This window comes from Hyaena hyaena, unplaced genomic scaffold, assembly GCF_003009895.1.
Source record: "Hyaena hyaena isolate Hyena2069 unplaced genomic scaffold, ASM300989v1 scaffold_515, whole genome shotgun sequence".
NCBI classification, from domain to species: Eukaryota; Metazoa; Chordata; class Mammalia; order Carnivora; family Hyaenidae; genus Hyaena; species Hyaena hyaena.
The window spans coordinates 643,849-660,850 of NW_024081147.1; the positions used below are offsets into that span (position 1 = coordinate 643,849).

Genomic DNA, 17,002 nt, shown 5'->3' on the forward strand with positions numbered 1-17,002 from the left:
ACAGGTGGAGGTACAGAAGTGGTCAGAGGCAGTCCGGGGAGTGGAAGGAAACAGAAAACACTGGTGTGAGTGAGAAGGCCACTCTCTAAAACAATTAGATGAACATTAAACCTTTCTTACGCTTCTTGCTAAAATAAATGGCTGATTAAAATTGTGCTTTTTAAAAATGGGTTGAGGGGCACCTGGATGGTTCAGTAAGTTAAGCGTCTCTTGATACAAGCTCATGATCGGATGTTTTTGGGTTTGAGTCCCACACTGGGCTCTGTGCTGTTACCACAGAATCCCCTGCTTGGGATTGTCTCTCTCTCTCTGCTCCTCCCCTCGTACACACACACATGCCCTTGCACTCTCTCTCTCTCTCAAAATAAATATACATATTCTAAATATATATTCTATTTATTCTAGATATTCTATATATATTCTAAAATATATATTCTAAACATGTATATATTCTAAAGAAGACATGAATTTTGCAACTAACATAAAATCAGTCAAGGGTAGGTAAAATAAAAAGATTCAGAAGATTTCTGTCCTTATCAAAATTAATCCAAAGTTATTAATGATGTAATGAAAGCTATAGAACAAATTTAACAAGAAAAGTGCTCAACTGTTCGGTCATTTGGTAAAAACTGTGAAACACCTGCTACGTGCCCATGTGGCTACATCAGGACCAACACAGAGAGACGAGGCCCTGCTACCCGGGATCCTGGAGGGAGACACACAGTCATCAGGGCACTTCAGGAAGAAGTAGAGGGGTGCCTGAGTGGCTCAGATGGTTGGGCCTATGATTTCGGCTCAGATCACGATCTTGCCGTCTGTGGGTTTGAGCCCCACATCACGCTCTGTGCTGACAGTTCGGGGCCTGGAGCCTGCTTCGGATTCTATGTCTCCCTCTCTCTCTGCCCCTCCCCTCTCTGCACTCTGTCTGTCTCTCTCTTTCTCAAAAATAAACATTAAAAATTTTTAAAAAAAGATGCAGAGTGATGGGCAGGACAGTGTCTGGGAGCCAATAAGGCAGTGACTTCAAGACCCTTGTCTACGGAGACCTTTTGGGGGGAAAGTTCCCCTACACTGAATCCTGAATGTTGAGGAGCTGGAAATATGAAGATTAGGGGAAGAGTCTCAGCAGAGGGTGGAGGAAGTGCAAATGACCCATGAAGGATCTGGCGTGGGGCTTTGAAGAGAAGAGACCAGAACCGAGTGTGGCAAGTGACAGAAGATGAAGGCCAGGTGTGGGAGGGGCCAGACTGTTCACGGCCCTGTGCTGTGCGGCGGCTTTTGAAACTGATGCTAGTGCAGTAGGAAGCTATTCAAGGGCATTAAACAGAGAATGATGGAAAGGGACTTTGATTTCCAGAAGTCAGTCTGGCTGCCATGTGGCAAAAGAATCAACAGGGAGCCATGAGAGTAGTTAAGATGCGTCTGTACTGGTCCCAGCTGGTGAGAAGGGGAGACGTCATTGAACCTAGGATACATTCTAGAGGGAGACTGGACAAGGCTGGCTCATACAGAAAACCCCAAATTTGTATTACAAGCCTTGTAACAAGATTTGAAATTGATGGAGACATTTATCATGTTCCTGAAGTCGTGATAATGCACAGATCTGATAAGATTCTGAGAACCTCAGTGACATTTTTGGAAGCCGACAGCCTGGGGTGTGCTGGGCCACCTTCTCAGTGCTTCGGATATACATCAGAACAGGCAGATGAAGATGTCTGCCCTCAGGGGGCTTATGTTCTAGGAAGGGGAGGAACACAGAGGCAGACGTAAATAAGCACACAAGGTGAGAAGTGCTAGAAAAAGGAAGAAAGGAGCAGTGTAAGGGGAGGGGGAGATTGTGTGGAGAAGATGGGGAGAGGTCCCACGGGAGGCTGCAGTGCGAAGGTGGGGAAGTATTCATGGCAGACCTCACTGAGAAGGTGGATTTGAGCCAGGACTACAGGAGGTAGGAGGGTGAGTCAAGTGGATATCTGGGGAAGGATATTCCCAAACAAGGGAAATATGGAAGCAAAAGGTCAAAGAAGGGAGTATGGCTATGTGGCCAGAGAACCACAGGGAGGTCAGGGCAGCTGGTGTGGAATAAGGCAGAGGAAGGAAGGTAGAGAGGGAATCAGGGGAGTGGGCCGTCACGTCAGCCTGGAGGCCACTGTAAAGACTGACAAGTTGACGAGGACGGATCAGTGGTGAGGGATTCTTGACAAAGAAGATGGAGAGAATTCTAGTTTTATCATATAAGAAAATATCATAAAAAGGTAGTATAATAAAAAAAAAAAAACTTATGTTACTAATGTAGGAAGACCCAAAGAGGACCATAACAATCTATACTATATTGTAATATAGGACAATATGGCATTTCACTTCTGTGAGAAAATAATTGTTTATTTAATAATAAGAGCCAGGCTAGCTGTTGTCTATCTGGAAAAAGCTAGCCCTCTCCCTTGGCAATATGCCACACCATATCGGTGGCAGTTTCTAGATGGGTTCAGGAGCTAAAATTCAGGGGAATGGCGGAATAATCAGAGATGTGAAGACCTTCTCAGGCAACACCAAAGACCTTGGAGAAATAGAGGGAAACGGGAACATACGGATGATCTGAAAATGAGAATTTCCTTATGCCAAAAGACACAGTGAAGTCAAAAGAATAGTGACTGAGGGGCTCCTGGGTGGCTCAGTTGGTTAAGCGTCTGACTTCAGCTCAGGTTATGACCTCACAGTTCAGGAGTTTGAGCCCCACATTGGGCTCTGTGCTGACAGCTGAGAGCCTGGAGCCTGCTTCGGATTCTGTGTCTCCCTCTCTCTCTGCCCCTCCTCTGCTCGCACTGTGTCTCTCTCTCTCAAAAATAAACATTTAAAAAATTAAAAAAAAAAAAAGAACAGTGATTGGCAGGGTAAGTATGAACAGATGTAGAAGAAGAAATGCAAATGGCCAGCAAAGACAGGCGAAGATACCCAGCTTCAGGAAAAGTCAGGAGACATTCGTGCACCAGAAATGTGGCATGGTAGACACCCCTTGCAAGGGGGGCACTTGGCAGGCACTTAGGGAGAGAATGAACTGCTACAATTGGGAAGGAAAGGAATATGGTTGTGCGTAAAAAACTTGCCCTTTGACCCATATCTGAGAATCATTAAGAAATAAAGTTACAAGGGCACCTGGGTGGTTCACGGTTTGTGAGTTCAAGCCCTGGGTTGGGCTCTACACTGACAGTGTGGGATTCTCTCTCCCTCTCTCTCTGCCCTTCCTCAGCTCTCTCTCTCTCTGTCTCTCAAAATAAATAAATAAACATTAAAAAAAAGAAATAAAGTTACAATGAAAAGAATATGTACAGAAGGTTATATATTCTAGTTTCTGGTGGTTGTTGCCGTCAGTAAGAAAAAATCAGAAAGGGGTGAAAATCTGAATGTCCATTAACAAGGGAATGGTGAATAGATCTTCATCTGTCCCTACAGAGGAATAATACTCAACTAGGAAGAATACATAGTGGCTTGAAGGAGAATTCATTACCTAGTAAGTATAAAATGCAAGTGACAGGGTTAAGTGAATAAATGGTAGCAAACAAAATCTGAATATATTTGTACGTATTTACATACAGAGAAAGATGGCTATTATATAGGCTGGGGATGGGGTTAGTCTAGACTTGGAGTAAAATTTTTCAGTATATCTGAGTTTTTATATGCTTTGTTCACTGACATATCCCAAGAGCCTTGTTCAGTGCCTGACATATGGCAGTTATCAGGAAATACGCACCCATGCATCAATGAAGGAATAAAAGGGTGTACATACTTTAAAAGAAGGTGTTAAGGTAGGAAAACAATACTAGCTAACATTTCTGGAGGGTATACTAAGTACTTGATGTGTGGATTTAATTCTGATAACTTTACTATGGGTAAAGCTGTAACCTCATCATTTCACAGCTCATCATCACTTCACAGATGAGCAAACTGGGGTACAGAGATTCGAAGTAACTTGCCAAAGGTCATTCTGCTGGTAGGTGACACAGCTGAGGTTTGAACCTGAGTAGTTTAATTCTTCACCTTCCCTACAGTTATACTACCCATGACAGTTTTATAGAAGTCACTGCCCAGTCCAGAGGCCTATATTTGAAGTTGCTCCTGAGGCTTTCCCATGGAACCCCACAGAGGACTGTTTGAGAAGCACTTGACCAGATATTTATTTATTTATTTATTTAAAATGTTTGTTTATTCTTGAGGGAGGGAACGACAGAGTGTGAGTGGGGGAGGGGAAGAGAGAGAGGGAGACACAGAATCTAAAGCAGGCTCCAGGCTCTGAGCTGTCAGCACAGAGCCTGATGCGGGGCTTGAACCCACGAGCTGTGAGATCATGACCTAAGCCGAATTCGGACGCCCAACCAACTGAGCCACCCAGGTGCCCCAGTAACCAGGTAACCTCTAAGGTGTCCAGCCCTGATGGTCTCCGGCAACTGACTGATGAGTGTTTGTGGAATGGAGGATTTGAGATCGTCACCTTTTCCAATGCGCCTTCACACACAGTCACCACTCAATTTAGATCCTAACTCAGGCTCCAGCTGAGCCAGCTCTTGGCTAGAGCTCAAAACCCATAAGCTAAGACAGACATACAGAATCTAGCACATTCCTTCATTCTTTGTAAAGATGGAGGGATAAACTCATGTTCTACAAAGGTGGTGTCAGCACTTCGGGGTACACTGAAATTTGGTATTTGGTATTTGTATAGACCCACTCACTCCTCAGTGAGAGTCTGAGAAATTCCCTTAGGCTGTCACTGGTAAACTTCAATTTTGGTTTCTCTTCCTACAGAAAAGGTGTCCTTCTCTGTGACCCAATGGCTAGGACCCCCAGGAGTATGAGGAAGGATTTAAGGGCCATGGCTGGCAAAGACGTGCCCGCCCAGGAGAGTAGGCACAGCAATGGGTGGGGGAGGCCTGGCCAAGTCATCTCAGGGCTCAGGCTGAGGGCACAGCTGGGTGGGAGTGGAGGGCCGTGTTCTACCACTGCATATGCAGGGGACATTCACCATCAGCAGAAAGCATCGGGGCTGGAGGCAAAGTACCTACCTCTAGTTGAATTAATCTGCCCGTCTCTGCCGGGTGTCAAGCAGCACCTGGAAGTATGAAACCAGGAGCCGAGGAAGCAGGCAATGAGATTTTCTCAGGCGGGGGGTCAGGGTGATGTGTGGTGGGGGCAAGCAGGCAAGGGGCCAAGAGGGTCCTTGCTACCAACTGAAGGGGCTGCAGGGGGTGCTGTCAGGGCTGTGGGGGGTCAGGGGAGAAGCGGGTGAGGACTGAGGGGCGCAGGAGGGGGTGGTGTCAGGGCTGTCGGGGGGGCAGGGGAGAAGCGGGTGAGGACTGAGGGGCGCAGGAGGGGGGTGGTGTCAGGGCTGTCGGGGGGGCAGGGGAGAAGCGGGTGAGGACTGAGGGTCTCAGGAAGGGGGTGGTGTCAGGGCTGTCGGGGGGGCAGGGGAGAAGCGGGTGAGGACTGAGGGGCGCAGGAGGGGGGTGGTGTCAGGGCTGTGGGGGGGCAGGGGAGAAGCGGGTGAGGACTGAGGGGCGCAGGAGGGGGGTGGTGTCAGGGCTGTGGGGGGGCAGGGGAGAAGCGGGTGAGGACTGAGGGGCGCAGAAGGGGGGTGGTGTCAGGCTGTGGGGGGGGCAGGGGAGAAGCGGGTGAGGACTGAGGGGCTCAGGAGGGGAGAGAGAAGGGCACTGAGGGCAAAAAGGGAGATGTTCAAGTAGACTCTGAGGTCAAAAAACCCCAGGGGCTCGAGTCACAAAGCTTGGGATCAGACTTGTGTCCCTGACTTGCCTGCCTATCAGTGCTCTGAGGCTGGTGCACTTGAGTCTAACCCCTTTGAGCTTCCTTTTCTCAACTGAAAAGTGTGACGATGTTTCCTCGGGTGGCTGTTGTGAGGACTTAGTGAAAAATATGTCTGCAGACATTTCTAGCTCAGGGTCCAAAACACAGAAGCTTCTCTGTGTACACTCAGTTGCTTGACTTCCTCAGCGGGGATCTAGTTCCCTGACTTCCAGGTTTTATATTTTACATTAAAAAAAACCCCTATTTGTTTTAATTTTTTTTAATCTTTTATTTATTTTTTGAGAGAGAGAGAGAGATCATGAGCAGGGAAGGGTCAGAGAGAGAGGGAGACACAGAATCTGAAGCAGGCTCCAGGCTCCACACTGTCAGCCTGACGCGGGGCTCAAACCCACAAACTGTGAGATCGTGACCTGAACCGAAGTCGGACGCTTAACTGACTGAGCCACCCAGGTGCCCCTAAGACTCTATTTGCTTTAGGAGCCACATCAGGGAGAAAAAAGAAATTCCTTCGGATTTATTTCATGGTCGCTTTGCCTGGATGTCGGCAAAGATTCTCTTTGTGACCAAACTCCAGCTGGGCTCCCCTGAGCCCCTCCTCCCCTAGGTCTCATCTTGGCCTTTAAAGACTTGAGCCAAGACTGAGGGTTTTTTAACCATCAAGGCTACATCTGTAGGTGACCCCGTCTCCCTTAAAGTGCCTGCCTGAGGAAACTGAAGGCTGCCGGAAGAACTGTTTGTTCCAGTGACACCCGAAGACAGGGCTCCTGTGTCCCAGCCTCAGAGGGAGGGCAGTGGCTTAACTTGGATAAATGACAGTTAGCCAACCAGACGGGTGTCTCCTGGACCCAAACACCCTTCCTGCTTTTTATAATTTTTCACTACACAGACTCTACGGAGCCCCTGCTCACATCCTTTCCCCATTCTCCCTTTAAAATGACAGCCCCTCGGGGAGGCTGGGTGGCTCAGTTGGGTAAGCGTCCCCCTCTTGATTTCTGGTCAGTTCATGATCTCATGGTTCGTGGGTTCGAGACCCACTCTGCAGAGCCTGTCTGGGATTCTCTCTCCCTCACTCTCTCTGCCTCTCCTCTGCCTGTTTCCGCATACATACTCTTTCTCTCTCTCTCAAATAAATAAACTTAAGGAAAATAAAAAAGCTAGTCCCCTCTGCACAAAACAAAATGGAGCCCACCTCTATCCCCTACAGTCAGAAGTTACTGAATAAAATATGTTTTTACAGCTTTAATGTCCAGCTGTGTTTATCTTTGACAATACAGACATATGCTACATGTATCTTTTTCAAAACTTGAAACTTCGTGGGAATAATCTTTGGCTACTTCTCTATTATTTTTGAGTACAATTTACATCTAGCAAGTAATTCTACATGTTCTGATATATCTGATTTGTACTTGAATCCCAAAAGTCACTTTGTTTATAAATATTCTAGGCTACAGATCTTATCACATTAGATGTATGGGTTAACCAAAACGGATGATAAAAAAAAACTTTGTTTGAGGAAAACATTCTCCACAGCATTTCAGAGCTCGCTAAGTTATTAAATCATAAACAGAAATATCTTAATATAAAATAAACAGCCTAGAGATGTTTATAAAATTAACTAAAAAAAATCTTAAAGAGAAATTTCTAGCGTGTACAGCTTTTAATTTTCTTCCTAAAGCAGTTCTATATTACAATTAATCACAAAGTAAAGGGACAAAGTTGAAACCAGAAGCATTTCTAGTTTCTAGAACTTTCTCTGTGGGCACTGTTTAGAGTGGTTTTGAGGTAAGGGGGACCTTTATTCCAGTTATACATTGTTTCCTTTCATAATATCCTATATCCAGTGGTTTAATAAAGCATATTTTAAAATCTGTGGGTTACAACCCAATAGTGGGAAATGAAATCAGATTAGTAGGTAGCAACTAGAATTTTTTTTAAGTATGAAATAGAATGAAATGGAACAGAATAGAACAAATCAGAGATCATCTCATTCAGTGAGTAGTCTTGGCAGTATGGTTTCTAATGCTTTCTGTTCAGTTAAATTTACGTGTATGTGCACATGTGCATATTGGATAATGATGTATTTCACTGTTGACTGAAGACAAAACATGTTTAAGAAACACTCCCCAGTGCAATGACAGGCCTGCTCATTCTGCAGTCTGTTCTGCCTTTGTTCAGTGAGTCAGATCAGCTAATATTTATGAGCATTTTGCTATGTCTGGTACAGTCCTGGTACGGATATCAGGTCACCAGGATGCTTGTTTACTTTGGGGACAGACAAGCGAGTGAGGTCTCATCTATGCCAAGGAAAGCTTAAGTCGCATGTGCCACATTCTGGGACAAAGGAACTAAGCTCTGCAGAGAATGATCTCATCAGACTTTCCTAGTACAAGTACAGCCTTGAACAGCACTTGTAGGAGTAGGAGGTCAGCCCAATTAAAATGAACAAAAACACTGTTGAGGGGCACTTCAGAATGCATTCCTCATGCACCTCCTGTTGGCTTCTGGAAGGCACCATATTGATCTAATAAACAGAACCACAACTGTTCAGTGGGTCACAGATGTGCAATGTTCAGAACTGTCTCACTGACCATTTCCTAATGAATGCTCCATATGATGAGACGGTTTTGAAATACATGTCCTTTTGTGCATTAGTTACCAAACTATTATCCTTTCCTAACTGCTAAGTGACCAGCATGATAGTGATTTCTCATTGCTAAGAACCTGTGTGTACATAGGTTTTGATGCGTCTAAAGCAAAATGCCTGATGCCAAGAGCCTGGGCAACCACACAAAGTAAAACTCTTTATAAGACTTAGTAGGTCTATACCTTGGCACACAGAGGGTGCTCAATAAATGTCAGATAAGTGATTGAATGCATTAAGTCTCAAGCTTGCAGTATGACTCATGAATAAATCTATTAAAAAAGACAATGTTACTGCTATCATAGTTGATGGCTGATGCAAATGGAAAATGCAAAAGAAATATTACTTGATTTTGAATTTATCTGGGTAAGATTAGCCATCATTAAAACCAGCAGTAAATACTGAAAAAAGATCAGGAGTGGTTTTTTTTCCCCTGTTTTTTTGAGGCTTATTCTAACACTCCATCATTTTAATCCCTAATAAACCAAAGTAAATGATGGAGAGCTCCTGCAGCCTTTAAAAGAATGGCAGCCATACACCACAGCAATGTATGTGTCCTTCACAGACTAGTTCCCAAATAACAAGATACCTGGGATCTGAAAGCACTGTGAAGGAGGCTGATTTATGAGCTATCTTCTTAATTATGCAAGCTGTAGAGAGAAATCTATGTTCAAAAGTTTCAGTTACTTCAATGCCTAGGAAGCAGCATGCTTAATGTGAAGGTTGTAGATACAGCTAAAGCCTGAGAATGTGGCTATTCAACTACATTTCCCATTAGCACTTGTTTTAGGATAGTGGGGCCACTTTTATTGGTTTGCTGACAATCATGGGGCCAGTTCAGACTCAGCTGGCGGTCAGACTTGCTCAAGGATCTCAGGTTACCTTCAAGATGGACACCGGACCCAACGATGGGCCATGGGCCAGTCCTTAAATATGAAGGTTTTAGACCAGATGACTTAAGAAAGACGCTTCACTATCCCGTAAGTACTTCTACTTTTGGGAAGACAACTTGAGAAGTTCAGGATAAGAAAGAGTCTGTAACAAGTAGAACCTCAATCCATAAAAGAAATATGCTTACAAGAAATGTGAAAGCAAAGAGATACAGAACTATCAATAATAATTTTATAGCTTTTAGGGCCCAAAACAGAGGACCGAAAATATGTGTAGAATTCCAGCAGGGAAAGAAGTAGAATTAGGCTCCATTTCTTTACCTTACAAAAATCAGTCTGTAAATTTCCTGAGTCTCAGTTGCTTTTATTTCCCAAACAAAAAGCTCACAGGACAACTTAAACATTTGTGAATTCTTACCATGTGTTAAGCTATACATGTTTTTCCCTTTTTCTTAAATGTGAGAGTATATTCCCTCGTTTCGTACACTCAAAACAATTGCTGGAGTGGAAATTCTACGGAAAACAGCTGAGTTTTAACCGTGCCTACCCTACCTGCCAAAAACTAAAATATCGATGATGTCTCTGAAACCAGAATTTGAATCCTGACCACGTAATTATGTTAGAAATCTTGACAATGGCTTGCTTTTACTGCAGGACAAAAATTTGTCTCCTGAGGTTCTCTGACCACTCACCTTCAATCTGGAGTCATTTACTGGACTCTTTTCTTATAGGAGTTTATGCTGATGTCCATACACCTTTAGAGATAGTACGGAATGGACAAGCTATTTTCTCTTTGCTAAGTTCTCTTTCTGTGTGCTAATGCTTCTATCTAGAAGCACACAGTTTAACTCCATGACTCTAAGCCATTCAGTTTTTTAAAAACTTCCCTAAATTATTCAGTGCATTTGACTTGCAGATGTGCCGCTGCTTTATATAAACACTTGGCTTTGAAACAGGGATCTATAAAGAATGCAATCAACTCTGCTCCAGTTGTACGTACACGCAGAGCTGTTTGAACGCCGTCACCCCAAACAGCTCTGGGTGGCTACGTTTCAAGATGGCGTACTGCTACGTGTGCGTACAAACTAGATCCTACAAGGTGGAGAGTAAACTTCGCTCACCCTTACATCACAGGGCTTTAGGTGAATTTGCATAACTGGGCATACATCTTTATGGATTCTGATTGAAATCCTGTTTGGTGGCATTGCTGTTGCAAGTCTAGCAAATTTCATTCTGTACAACATTAGGCTAGAAAGGAACACACCAACAGACAAACACACAATGAAAACATGCAGTGGCGTTGTGCTTAATGCATGGGTATCAATGTGCACAGAGAAGAGGCCAAGCACATCACTTCATTTAATGCGGGCACAGGTCTGTATCAAGAGCCTGAAACATTGTAAACAAGCCTTAATAAGCAAAGGAGGAAATGTAGGGGGGAAACAAAGCTGAGAAAAATGAGCAGGAAATGGGCAAGATGACTCATCTATACTTGAACATCTGACCTGTCAGTTGGTCGTCGCCTGCGGCAGGGGCGATGCGAATGTAAGGTGTTGTAAGCTGAGTCACGATTATCGCGGCTATGGCAAAGGAAGATTCCCAGGTCAGCATGCATGAGGGAAGAAAAAGCCAGACTGAAGCTAGGCTAGCAAGGAGAATCTCCATCAGTATATCACATTGTGTCAACTTTGTTCCAACAATAACAAAAAGAGAAGAAAAGAAAAAAAGAAAAAAAAAACCATAGCAAAGCGTTGACTCTTCTGAATCCTTTTCCCTTAAACAGGTTTTTGTCAGGCAGTTAGATTTCTAACTATGACACAGTTGTAAGCTTTGGCTGATATTGTGGGAAATCGAAGTGGGGGGAATTAAAAAAAAGTAAAAACAAAACGTAAGTCCTAAATAAGGCTCTAGGCTGAGCAGTGTTTCCAAGTGCTATTGAGTGTGGTGTATCAGTGATTCGCTGCTAATTCTGATGACCCAAGCTTTAGGCTTTTAAAATTTATGAGGTCACTTAAAATTCTGCTGCCTAAGTCACAATATTTTCTCTTCTTGCTAAAATCACCTTTGTGGAGACCATGATCTTCTTTCATTAAAGACATTTTTTCTGTAGAGAGATTTCTTTGCTAACTAAATTTCGTGGAGAACATTTCCATTTAGGAACCTTATTTTGTCACATTAAGGGGCTGGAAAAAAATGCATCTCAAAGCATCAGTTCAAAAAATTAAAACTAGTAACTGCCTTTGCTGTAGTCTGTCATGGTTAACATGTGACCAAAGACATGATTAAGATTCTGGAGGCTGACCAGTTGAACTTCTTGGTTTGGTACACAGCTCAGCGGTTGTGTTTAAATGGTTAACATTTATGACACACAGATATTGGGGGAAAAATAGAAAATTAAAACGTCAGTTCTAACATGATACAGCTGGAAAATGATGCAAAGAAAAAATATTGGAAAATTAAGGACAGGCTTACATGAAAGATTACTAATTTACATGGAACAGCCTGGGTGCTATTAGAAATGTGGCAGCGAGTAAGGAAAATAGATCATCTACCATCTGCAGACAATTAAACCCAAAACTGCTGCTGCATAATATTTTGAAATATCCCTCTGCACCATTCAAACGGTGCTGCTTCTTGTAACTAGACAATTGTAGCAACTGGGTTCAAGAGTGGGATAATCGTCTTTCACACATTATTAATGAAAACTTTCTAGTCTTGCTAAGTGAGATGAATAAACTACCAGTTGAGGCAGAAAGTGGAGAAACCCCAGGGTACTACAGAGATAATTTTCTTGACAGGGTAGAATATGCAGTTTTGCATACTGATATAGCAAACTGTAAACACTAAAAGGAAGGCAATTTCTAAGACTTGTTACAAAGTCGGTACCAAGTTTATACATCCAACATTTGCTGGGTCACAGACTTGTTCAACCAAAGTTCCTGTGTGATGTCCTATTACGTGCAGGAAAATGTGACCTACTCTGCTTTTTAAGAAAAACTGTGTTGTCTTATCAAAACCAGAGCATCTATCCAATACTGAAAAAGATAAATAATATGAACGCAAAGTTACTTGAAAATGGCTGGCTTGGACAGCCATGTATTCATAGCTAAATGAAAGGCAAATAAATTGCCGCCGGAGGCTGAAAAGCCCCATAAGGAAAAGTGCATTACAGATATCAGAAGGGATGTTTATATGTCTCTAGGTTCTGCATTGTAAAGTGTTCATTTGAAACTATGATTTTCAGTTACAAGGACAAAACTTGGATCTGTTATAAATTACCTTAAAATGGGAGTCAGCTGGGCCACCGCTGACTTTTGCAAATAAAGTTTTATTGGAACACAGTCAGACTTAATTGTTTACACATCACCCATGGCTGCTTTTGCACGGCAACGGTAGAGCTGAGTAGTTGTGACAGAAATCACACGGCTCACAGGGTCTAAGATATTTACCATCTCCCCTTTACATAAAAATTTACTGTCCTCTGTCTTAAAAGATCAATAAAATTATATTCTAAAAGAGAATATGGCTAAATTTGGTAAAATAAAGTCAGATATTCTAATCCTATGCTATGAAGACAGTATCTGATAGTAGCTGATAAATTCAGGATGTATTTTAGGTCCAAAAGTATGTATGGAGGAATAAAAAGTATATCAGACTTAGAAAGTACGATTTCAGTTGCATGCAGTGGGGTCTTCTGGAATCTGATCAACTAGTATTTACTAAACTCTTTTGCATGACTCTCGTGTTCCTTGGAAAATGAGTTTGGGTCAAATGATTTAGGAAACATAGGGCTGAACAAAGTTAAACAGACTTCTTTCCCTTGGTAACTTCTCAGGGGCCTGGATATATTCATGATGATTATTAGAAAGACTATTTCAGATCAAGCAGAGAAAATATTTTCTTTACAAAATGCTGAGTTATAAATGTAGATCATATCTATATTTCTATTTCTAAATCCATAGCTAGATGATAGCAGATTTGCATAGATGAGTGGTCTTACTATATAATTTGTTTTCTCGTGTACTGAATATGAATAATTAAAAAGAATCCTAATTAGCCGTGCATATCAACATTCTTTTCAGCTCTTTTATTGGTGTGCTTTCATTCTGTGAGCACTGTGGCCCAGAAACGATGGTATGTCTTTGAAAAAAAAAAGTGAACAGGAAAACAGTGTAGAGAAACTTCTCAAAGAGCCTGGTGATTAAAAAAAGAAACATTCAAATTTCTGAATCTAGTTAGGAATTGTTTTGGGACAATGGAAGTCCTTCAAAGTTTTCTGAAGGTCTTCCAGCAAAGTACATGTGCTCCGCAGTACAAATGTAAGCTAAATAAATTACTGAGCTTAAAAACAGTGAACCGTATTTTGCACAAAAAATTCACCTAAGAATATGACACTAGAATAACGGTTTGTATTCTTTTTAAGACATAGTGTAGCTCCTATAATGCCTTTGGAAAGAATTTAGCATGTATTCTCATGAGGTTTTTGTTTTGATTTCTAGTTACACTGCTGTTAGCCAAATCACAGCAATGAAAGGAATAAGTACACACGTGACTCCAGCCCCCATACACTAAAAACAAAGAAAGAAACAAACAAAAAAAACCCAAACTTTTACGAACTCAAAATCCTCAAGAATTTTAAATGTGATATATTTTATATACCTAGGAAGTCTCACAGATTATACTATGCCTACCTTTTAGAAGGTGCTCACAAACGTTTTAAAATAAATGCAGAACAAGGAAGACGCCAAGTGGCTACCCCATCTGGGAGAAAGATTACTGGCATCGTGTTATGGAAAATATTATTTTATGGAAGACTGATGTGAAATATGCCATTTAAATCGATTATAGTATCAATTAGAATGAATATACCTTATTTAATTAATATGAGAAATCTAATTTACTAACAAGAAAGGTTTTGATATTTAAGTATATCCTGTCCATTTAGAGTTGATAATCGACAAAGCCTTCCAGAACTAGCATAAAAGGAGGTTAAGCCCTACCACTGACCGCAAGGCAGCCATTAGGTATGCAAAAGTCAAAGAAAACACATATACGAACTGCTAAGACACAGTTGGACCAGGTGGTCTTGAAAAGAATCCACCTATAAAAATGTGAACGCCATTAAAAATCAAAATAAAACTAAGAGGATCTTGGAAGAGTTAAAAGCTATTCTGTTAACTCCACCATACAGGTTGAGGGTAGTAGCCAAACATTATGCATATTCTAGAACTGTGTGGTGTCTTTATCTTTTAACTCAAGAGAGAGAATATTCTGTGATGAGTCTGCCTTAGCCAACAATCAAAATACAGTCACATATACCTATGAGGAATCCAGAGATATAAATTAAAGGATACAGGAAAATATAGGCAATCCTCCACACATTCAGAGATAGGTAAAAACATACCTTAGGTTTTTCCTCCATGTCTAATTTTTATAAGGCTTTATATTTGAGATGATTAGTGTCAAAATATACTCTTGGAATATGATTAAATAATCACAACATTGAATTTATAAAGAGTATGAAATATATCTTTAAGAGACATACCCATACTTGAATTACAAACTAGCTACCTGTGAAAACAAATCCACCTCCATACTTTCTCTATAAAGATACTTGTCAACAGTTGTTTCATGAGAGCATCGACATCTTTGTAAATTCAAAATGCTGCTTAGGAATGTGGTTTAGTGCCTGAAAATTCAATTAAGCCACCACACTGTCAGCAATATGTGGCAAAACACAGAAAGTCTGAACTCTTTTCAATTTCAAGCATCCTTCCTGCAGGATACCAATAAAGGTATTAGAACTGCCTATTTCTCTGTTTTGACTAAGTAGTCAAGATGGAATGGCTTCCTGCACCACTGAAAGAACTTTTAGCATGAATAAAGAAAAATTATCTGACTATAGCAGTGGTGAATCATTAGACTGTGCTATAAAGGAAGTTTATACTTGTGAATCTGCACATGTAGAACATGATAAAATAAAATAGTACCAGACAGTGCAGTTTTACCTGTGAGGAGAGTATCTCCCAAGGTTACCTCTGTATTATGCTTTCATGAATGGAAAGGACAATGTTATGTAATGACTATTAACACTGGTTCCCCTCTATCCCCACAAGAGTTTATTTGGATAGAGTTTGTCACTATATAAATGTTTGCAAATGACTTAGAAAATATGAGTGGGGAATATTCAGTCAATCAGGTCATCTGATTGCCTAATCATCCTTTGGTGAACTGAAAAACAAATTACAATATTGATTAAATCTAGCTGATGGAAGAAAATGATCCAAATCACCATCTAATTCAATCTATTGTGAAAACAGCCAATGTCAGATTTCCGTATCTACAAGTGTGTTATTTATATAATTATTTAGCTATGTAAATGAACATGATGACAGATTTTGTTGCTTTCAGAGTAAATTGGGCAGGGACCAATTTTAATAAAGGGGAGAGCAGATACTTATACAATGCAATACTATAATTGGCCTGAGGTTATGCTGGGTGAAAAGCCATGAACTACAGTGGAAACACTGAGGGTAGGAGTCCAAAGGTTTAGAATTAAGCCTTGACCCACAGATTATCTGCTAAATGACCTTAGTTAAGTCAATTCATCTTTAAAAATATGCATGTTCTTCATTTAAAAAATAAAAATAGCAATGCCTGCCTCCTTTCTCATAGTAATGTTGAAGAAACAGGTGACACATGTTTGAAAGTGCTTTCAAACCTTTTAGCTGAGATTTCAGTGTAAGGCATTACAAATGAGGCACTGTGGAAGTGGATTTACTCTTTCAGACCTTGACGGTAAGGGGAAGTCAGTACAACAATTGGAGCATGGGTATTCTTAGATCTGGGAGGTCTAAGAATATCCATACTTCATCAAGGGCTTCATAATACTTACTAATTAATAGCTAAGGTCATATTACAGTTTATAAAACATACCAATATCTGTGCTCATTTATTACTAATTTATTCCTAAAAATAAAGGCACTTAATCAAGTAAAATATGACACTAAAGAAACCAAATGTTTCAAAATCAATACAAATAGATTCTTAGAAACTCAACATGAGCCCATGAGCACCTGACACAGTGTTTGGCACCTACCATGAAGCCAGGAGCTAACTGAATAAAAAGGTCCTGGATCTTCAGGAAATAAGAATTCAATGAGAATTTTGAACATGCACATGGATGTCCATGATATATCAAACTATACTCCCTGCAAGGGAGACGGTGAAATAACAAGGTGTCTTTACCCAATAGAATGCAGGTGACTGACTCTGGTCTGACTACATCGAGAGTCACAGACCCAAGGATGCCTTCATGCTATCATTTCTAAATTAAATCACATAGAACTTATCATGGTCATGGTCACTGTGATGGTCTGAGAGGGTGTACTGAACTACAGGTGTTAATTTATAATGCCTCATTTCAATGCAGGATTTTATATTTCTCAGAGCATTTTCTCATACATTTCCCATGCCCTGGGTAAAATCACATTCCAAGGTGAGCAAGATGACGTTACAGCTCATGTGTGCACACACAATCATACTTTCTTCTTTAGGAGGCTGTGTGTGGCAAGCTTATGACAGTTGAATCCCAGCCACTTCGACATCTTGTCTTTGATCACATTTTCTCAGAATTTTAACCAGGGCTGGGAAACAGAAATTC

General features: G+C 41.3%; 1 protein-coding gene across 5 annotated transcripts in view; it reads right to left on the reverse strand.

Moving 5' to 3' along the window:
* The window catches only part of PTPRM (protein tyrosine phosphatase receptor type M), a 782,304-nt gene that overhangs the window by 246,938 nt on the left and 518,364 nt on the right, over nt 1–17,002 (reverse strand). For 3 of the 5 annotated variants that reach the window (XM_039255237.1, XM_039255235.1, XM_039255234.1), the window contains exon 14: nt 10,845–10,919. The exons of the other annotated variants lie outside the window; for them this stretch is intronic. In XM_039255237.1, coding sequence (XP_039111168.1) covers nt 10,845–10,919 — 75 coding nt within the window. The remainder of the gene's footprint in view (nt 1–10,844; nt 10,920–17,002) is intronic. 5 annotated transcript variants of the gene reach the window in all.